Source organism: Desmodus rotundus, chromosome 9, assembly GCF_022682495.2.
Source record: "Desmodus rotundus isolate HL8 chromosome 9, HLdesRot8A.1, whole genome shotgun sequence".
NCBI lineage: Eukaryota > Metazoa > Chordata > Mammalia > Chiroptera > Phyllostomidae > Desmodus > Desmodus rotundus.
Window position 1 is genome coordinate 105308374 of NC_071395.1, and position 7867 is coordinate 105316240.

Consider the following 7867-nt stretch of genomic DNA (forward strand, 5'->3'; position numbering starts at 1 on the left):
GTCCCACGGTTGTTACTATGTGAGTAAGAGAAGAGACGAGGTGTGCAGTCCCTGGTACTTGGTTGCTGTTCAGTGAATGTTAGCTCCTGTCCCTCCGCCTATGTGCACTTGGAAAACAAAAAGTGGAACTTCCTAGAAATGGCAACCGTTGTATTTTACTGAAGAAGGTCCCATAATGAACGAATTTATATATTTAGATGAGGCCTCTCACCTTAGTGGTCCCACTGGTTTCCTGCTGGCCCTCATTGTGCTTAGTGATTATTAACGAATGATGACAAAGGCCTTCTGGGAAAGGACCCAACTATACAGCCCGCCTAAGCTTTCAAGTGGGTTTATAAGAAGCACATACACATTGAACACACGTCATCTCTGCTTTGCAAGAGGAAAGTTTATTAGGAGATGTGCAAAGGGACTGGGGAACTGCAAGAAAAGGTCAAAGTGACAGAGGGAACCACGGAACATCTCAGATGACACCTTCCCAGCCCAAACCTGTCAGACCCTCAGGGCAGGTCGCAGAATAACTACAGAGGGGCAGCCTTGAGTCAAGAAGAGCAGGCAGGCTGGGCTCAGAGCCAGCCACACCCTGGATGTATGTTCTTCCTCCAGCTGGTGACTGATGGTGATGCCTGGGGTGGGGCCCTACAGTGATGGGCGTCTGGGAGATGGGGCTGCTCCATCGGTGGTCCTTCTGTCTTCCCACAATCCTCCCGCTGGCACCAGGATGTCTAGCACCCAAGGGTGCTGCAGGGCCCACAGCGGCTTCGGGGGCCACAAGGGGCACAGGGATTGATGACACAAGGCCCAATGGGCTTGTCACACGCGTTGGTCGTGGCGCAGGGATTGCAGGGCAGCCTGGGACACAGAATCATTAGCTTGTCAGCATGAGAGGGGTAATTTAAAAAAGAAAAAAAGGAGGGGGCTCAGCCCAAGTTGACATGGAGACAAGCGGGATTCATGTTCTGACACCTTAAGAGGCCAGGCCTGTTCCCCCACCCCTTCTACAAAGTCAGAGACCACGGCGACAGAAAAGAGCAAAGACTGCTGCAGTCCCAGCCCTCCCTCTGTAACCCTGGAGTCTTGGGGAAGTCCAGTATCTCAAGCATCTTTTGGACCAGGAAGTTCCTTTAGGCCAGGTAATGGTAGCCACAAATACACTCCAAATCCTCCTGCTAAAATATAAACCTCTGGTCTCTGCAGACACAGTGGCTTCTGAAACTTGACCTACAAATCCTTATTTTATCTTTCAGTACAACTGGACTTATGCTGCTTTGCTGGGTACTCACTTGCAGTCCTCACTCTCCAGCAGGCCCCGGTACGTGTTGATCTCGCACTCCAGCCGGGCCCGGACATCCAGCAGCACCTGGTACTCCTGGTTCTGCCGCTCCAGGTCACTCCTGATCTCCGCCAGCTGGGACTCCACATTGGTGATCATGCACTGCACCTGGGACAGCTGGGAGCTGTAGCGGGCCTCAGTCTCTGTCAGTGTGTTCTCCAGGGAGTCCCTCTGTGGGGGGGAGGGGGACATAAGGAATGTCACAGAGCTGCTCCTTTAACATGTCCCTCCACAGGGTTCCATGCAAGTCACAGCTTCAAGAGTTCAGGAGACTGTGGCCCGAAAGGCCTGCCAGTGACTCTGATTCCCCGACCTCGCACTTATCAGCAGGAGCTGTGGATGATACCCACCAGGTTGTGCTGGGCCTGCAGCTCGATCTCCAGGGCATTGACTGTGCGTCTCAGCTCGATGATCTCTGCCTGGCAGGTCTGCAGCTGCTCTGAGCTGGACACCACCTGCTTGTTCAGCTCCTGGGTCTGAGACACCAAAGGTAAGAGATGGGCTCAGACTCTGCCTTGAGGGCCACAAGGGGCCTTGGTCCTGAGTGGCCCTGTGCTGAGATGCCCACCTGGTTGGTGAACCATTCCTCCACGTCCCTGCGGTTGGTCTCCACCAGGGCCTCGTACTGACACCTGGTCTCATTGAGCACTCGGTTCAGGTCCACAGTGGGGGCAGCGTCCACCTCCACGTTGAGGCGGTCTCCAATCTGGCAACGCAGGGTGTTGACTTCCTGGTGGAGGAAGGGGAAGAAATGAACCCAGAGAAAGGGTCTGAAATAAACTCTGAGGGAGTCTAATGTGGTGGGAGGAAGATTGCACTGAAATTTAAGATTTGTGATTTGAAGCCCAGCTGATGCAAAACTCAGCTAAGTTACCTCTTGGGACTCAGGCCTCCTGTCTGAGTCTCCCCTCATCTGTATGGTGCAGCTGCCTGATCAGATGACTGCTAATGTGTCGTCCCACTCCAAGATTCTATCATTTTCTTCTGATTTTTTCTTTTCTCAGTGATAAGCCTGGCATAACTGGTTTATAAGTGTTGCTACTTAAATATAGAGAAACCAGGTTTCCAGCTCCATTTTATATTACGTCTGCTGCCATCATACACTATTAAGGGTTGTTTCCTTTTCTAAGTATCTAACGTTTATCCTGGTCTGGTCGGTCAGTTGGTGAGCATGTTGTCTCAGTACACCAGGGTTGCGGGTTCAATCCCCAGTCAGGGCACATATGCAACTCAACCACTGAATGCATAAATAAGTAGATATGTATGTGTGTATGTATGTATCCATCATCTATCTATCCTTCCCCCTCCACTCTCCCTTCCTCTCTCTCTAAAATCAACAAATTAAAAAAAAATTTAATGACAAATCTAATGTTTGAGACACGCATCTGATTCAGCCCTGAGTCTGAACCAACCATTACTTGAGTTCCTTCATTTCTCCCATTTCTCTCATCTGTCCATCCAACCAGCTGGGGTTCTGACATCTAGGTGACACTTACTACAAAGTCTTTGCTATCTCCTTCCATTCTTAGCCAGTCTTAGGCATCTATTCAGAAGATAACAGATCTTATCCAACAGTAGGAAGTATTTTAAACATCTTTGTCTAGACTTTTGGCCACAGGTATGGCCGCAAGTAGAGATAGGTCAGTTGTCCACACTCTTTTAGATTTTTTTTTAAAATGGAGGCCTGTGACTCATTCCCCAGCAATCTCCCAAATATGTTTTGAGCAGCTACCAAAATGTTTTGTTGGCTCTAGGGTGTGCTTTAGCAAAGACCTGCCATATCCTGCCCAGCAGAGTTAGGGACTCTCGATATTGGGAGATTGGGGCTGGGTCTCTCTCACCTGCTCATGGTTCTGCTTGAGGCAGAGCAGCTCCTCCTTCAGGGACTCCACCTGGGCCTCCAGGTCAGCCCTGCACAGGGTCAGCTCATCCAGGATCCTGCGCAGGCTGTTGATGTCCGACTCCACCAGCTGCCTCAAGCCCATTTCGGTCTCGTACCTACACGCGCACACAGCCAAAGGTCAAGGAGATTAAAGAGGAAGAATTTTTCCCAGGCTTTACTTGGTTGATCTGTATTTTGACATTTTTCAAAGTTTATGAGACTTTGTTTATGAAGTTTTTCAAAGTTTTTGAAGAAAATATCACTGTGCTGAGTAAAAAGACCTACTTTTGCCCTGAGACCCAGAGGGAAGGTTCTAATCCATCGTGGCTGCATTTGTTCCACGAACCCCATTCACAGGTTCCTGTCAACTAAGTCCTGTTATCTTGCCTTCAGAAGTGAGTCTGTAAACTCCGTCAGCCTGCTGTATGGGCTGCCTCACCCCTCTTTCCAGCCACCCTGGGAAGCCATCTGGTGTCGTGAGAGAAGCACCCACTGAGAAGTCAGTTAGACCCAACCTTGTCGTTAGGACTGTGGATAAATTCCTTAATCTCTCTGAGCCTTGATTTCCTCATCTGTAAAATGGGAACCCACCGCACTAACACTTACTCTATCAGGTTGGTCTGAGGATGAAGAAAGGACACAGCTAAGACTACATTGTCAGCTGCAGGGTCCCATCGAAATGTCAAGGATTTTAGGAATGTAAGGGTCATACCTAGAAAAACTGATTGATTCTCTGAAATAGATTTGCCTCCTCTATTTTAGTGGGTGGATAGTGACTACCCTACACTAAGAAACCAGTGTGAAATTCACTTTTCAACTTGGTCCAGACATTAAGTTGAAAAAGGGATAGTATGGGCAGTCTCTTGAGCTCCTTCAAAGTAAACTTAAAATACAGAATCTCAGCATTCGGTGAGGAGACTTGGACACAGTGAACCTAAGGACCCCAACGCAAGAACACTGCGCCCCCTCCACCCCCACTAGCAAACAGACAGCGTCTGCTTGCAAGCTCCCAGCACAGGGTCCATTGCTTTGTGGTTCAGCCTGCCGCTCACTAGACTTCTCTGATGATTAGAAAATTCTCACTTGGTCCTGAAGTCGTCCGCGGCCAGCTTGGCGTTGTCGATCTGCACCACCAGGCGGGCGTTCTCCGCCTTGCTGCACAGGATCTGGAGCCAGAATGAATTGTGGAGGGAGTTAGTCTAAGAAGGAATGCCTTGTGTCTTCACGGAGAAAGCTATTTTATTTCAGCCACGTTTGTTCTAAACAGTTTAGAGTCTTCTCAGATTTTCGGTTTGGGGACAAAAGGACGATTAATGGAACTGACCATTTCAAAACTGAAACAGTCGAGGGGGAATGTACCCTGTGTTGTGAATTCTACTCTTCGTGGTCTGCTGCTGGCTTCCTGTAGGAACTGAGCATCTTGGGTACCAAGCCTCACATAGGGGACCAGCGCCCCAGTTTGCTTAGGACTAGGGAGTTCTTGGGGTGCTGAATCCAGAAAGATCCCAGGCAAACCAGGACAGGTTGTTCAGCCTACTCTCTGACCCACTTATTCGCCCTGCTGACCTCTCTGCATTCTTCCCTCGTGTTACCCTGGACAAGGCTTTTATCACACAAAGCTTCCGCATCTACCTGGAGTGCCCTGGGATGCCCTCACCCACCGAGCAAGACCCCTTGCATAACCTGCAGTCCCCTCCTTCCCTGGCTCCTACAGGGGGTCACTTCCTCCATGAGCTGTCACAGTACTTTGCCCTTAGCTAGTTACGCACCTTACCACCTTCGCCATGGCCATTCATCTCCACACCTCTCTCCCCTATTAGGTCATCTTAGTGCTTCATCCCCCACTCCAACACCGTGCCTAGTACTAAGCATGGGTCAGTGAGTGCACGCTCTTCAAATCACACGTCCCTTCCCTGGCATTCCCTTTCCCGAATGACAGATTGGTGGACAGTAGCTCCCCTCTGAGATTCAAGAGCTTGTGCAATTGGCATAGTGCTCATCCTTCAAACTCTGCTCAGATACTGCCTCTTCTGGGAAGCCCCCCCTGCTGTACACTGTGTGTTAAGTCCCGCCTCGGTACTAACTCTTTCCTTATCCCCACTTCTGCCCCTGCGTTTCTGGCCAGGAATTCTCATTTGTGCGCATGTCTGCTCTAGTGGATGGCGCAGTATCTGTGCCTGTTAGTGAAGCTTCTGGAGTCAAGGGCTCTTTGGGTTTGTATTTTTTACAGTCTATTACTACAGTTCTTAAGGCTTTAAATATTTGAGAATTCGCTAATGAAACTCCTGGCTCTGAGGAATAATTTGGGTGACTGTTATTTTTTTTAATGTTATAGTCTCTGAAAACAAGACCAGAATATCACAATAGAACCGAAGAATCTGATATTCTGGTTTTAGGTAAGGAGCAATATAAAATTGCTATGACTGATTTTGGCCTAATGCTTTACCCTCCCTCTAGTCTGTATCTTTCCCTCGTGGGACACCCAAATGGATGTTCTAAGACTACCTGGTGGGTCATACCTGAGCTGATAATATCTACATCTTCATCATTTTCAATAATAGCTTTGAGCAGCCTTAAACCCCTTCAGAAGAGGGTATGTTAAGTTTGGATAAACAGTTCGCTAAATTGCCAGTGTGGGGCCCACCACTCACCTTCTGCTGCAGCTCCTCGATGGTCCGGAAGTAGGACTGGTAGCTGGGGCACATCAGTGGCTCCTGCTGCTGGCAGCGCTCCTGGATGCGGCTCTCCAGCTCCGCATTCTCCCGCTCCAGCTGCCGCACCTTCTCCAGGTAGCTGGCCAGGCGGTCATTCAGGAACTGCATGGTCTCCTTCTCGCTGCCATTGAAGGAGCCCTCACAGAACCAGCCACAGTTGCCCACATTGGCGGGGATGTTGCAGGCCCCGGGCAGGGGGATGTTGTGGCAGCTGGGAGCCACGCAGGGCCGGGAGGAGCAGCTGGAGAGGCAGCTCAGGTTGGACAGGCAGCAGTTGTAAGGCATGGTGCCGGGAGGGAGCCGAGGTCTACAGGTTGGTGTCGAAGCCTGATTCCTTTTCTCCGGTGTGAGCCTGGTCCTCTCCAAGGACCTTATATTCTGTCAGCAGAGGGTGGGGCAGCCACATACAGCATTGCCCCCTTTTACCCTGTTTACCAATTTTTCCATTTGTTTTTTGGCCACTTCACACGAGTCCTGACCTCATAAAACATTTTACTCTGGCTTCTTGCTAAGTCAGGACTCCTTGCCCATCATGCTGGTTGGTTAAGTAAAGAGTTCAAAGTGACCAACCTATTACCTGTCGACAGAGTGCTTATTCACAAGGTGTTGAGTGAGGTTGACAGCTGGACCCCATTGCCCCGAGTTGCAGGCACTTCTGTGCCTCTTTGTCCCGAAAAAGGTATGGTCTTGGCCTCACTCAGCTCCTACGCAGGGAGGACTGTGACAAAAACCATCTCAGGAAACCAGACTGTTGTGTAGGGAATCCTGAAAGGTGAGACCAGAAAGGATTTAGAAAGCCATGCAGTTCAATGTCCCTTAGCCATCCCGTCCAGGGCAAATGGAGGCAATGGCAGCCTCTCCCTAGTGGCGGCTTCAGGAAGCCCCCAGGCTCCATTTCTGCTATTCCTCAATGTCCACAGGACATGGGAAAACTAACGTGAGGACGTGCCGTGTGCTTACACACAGCATGACCATTACTAGAATGGCTGCTGCTTGCAGAGCATGCGCTGGGCTAGGCACCTCGTGTGCATCATCTCCTTCAGTCCTCACGCAACGCTGCAGTGAAGCGAGGACACCATGCTTCTAAGAGGCGGCCCGTGCTCATGGGAGGGGGCCAGCATTCCCACCCCGAGCTCTCTGATTCCAGAAGCCAAGCTCACTCTATCACTCACCTCCTCTCTCTGCCCATCTCCTCACCGCGGCGATGCAGCAGTGCACAGATGGATTGAATTCAAGGGGACCCAGCCACTCCTAGGCTTGAGTCCTGGATTACAATGAGCCAAGAAATAAAAGCCTGCTCTCTACAGGAGAAGAAAAGATTGTTTTTATTCTAACGGAAAGAAGTCTACTACGTGGGAAAGTGTAATACCCACCAAAAGCTAGAAAGAAGGAAACCCTCTGTTACTTTGACACAGAAACACCTGAGCCCAGTTCTCCAAAGGGTGTGACCACGAAAAGCCACCACATGTTACATGTGTAATGTAAAAATGCATCTTGTGGCCATCGATACATTTTGGCAAACAGATATTCCTCCCTCATGCTGTTCCAGAGGGAGGTAAGGACTATGAAGATGTCATGTATAATCCATCAGTGCTCAAAACATGAAAGCTGCTTCTTAAAGTAGCCCCTTTGAAAGCTCCATGTGGATTCCTCCCATACAGCTGCTACTCAGATCGCCCCTTCCTCAGCCTTGTTCTCTCAGCCCGGAACTTTTTTTTTTCTTGTCTTACCCTCACTGAAGGCGAATCTTCATCTCCTGAGGATGTGTTTATTTTTGGAATCAGCCAGATATCATTTGGAACCAAACCTGGTCAGTGGGATAAACAACCAAACTAAGTAGCATCTTTAATGGGTCAGAAACACATTGTCACTATAAAATAATAATGTCCATTTTCTTGGGTGATTCTAAGAGTCATTTCCAAGATGGAGCTTCAAGTA

At 49.6% G+C, this 7867-nt stretch overlaps 1 protein-coding gene across 1 annotated transcript; it reads right to left on the bottom strand.

Annotated features, from left to right (window-relative positions):
* Window positions 1–697: 697 nt before the first annotated feature.
* Window positions 698–6214, bottom strand: LOC112298747 (keratin, type I cuticular Ha3-I-like). The gene is made up of 7 exons (XM_024553837.2): window positions 5867–6214; window positions 4299–4381; window positions 3175–3331; window positions 1902–2063; window positions 1684–1809; window positions 1284–1504; window positions 698–852 (listed from the first exon to the last, which is right to left on the bottom strand). The coding sequence occupies exons 1-7, from the start codon at window positions 6212–6214 to the stop codon at window positions 726–728; spliced, it is 1224 nt and encodes a 407-aa protein (XP_024409605.2). The 3' UTR covers window positions 698–725.
* Window positions 6215–7867: the final 1653 nt, after the last annotated feature.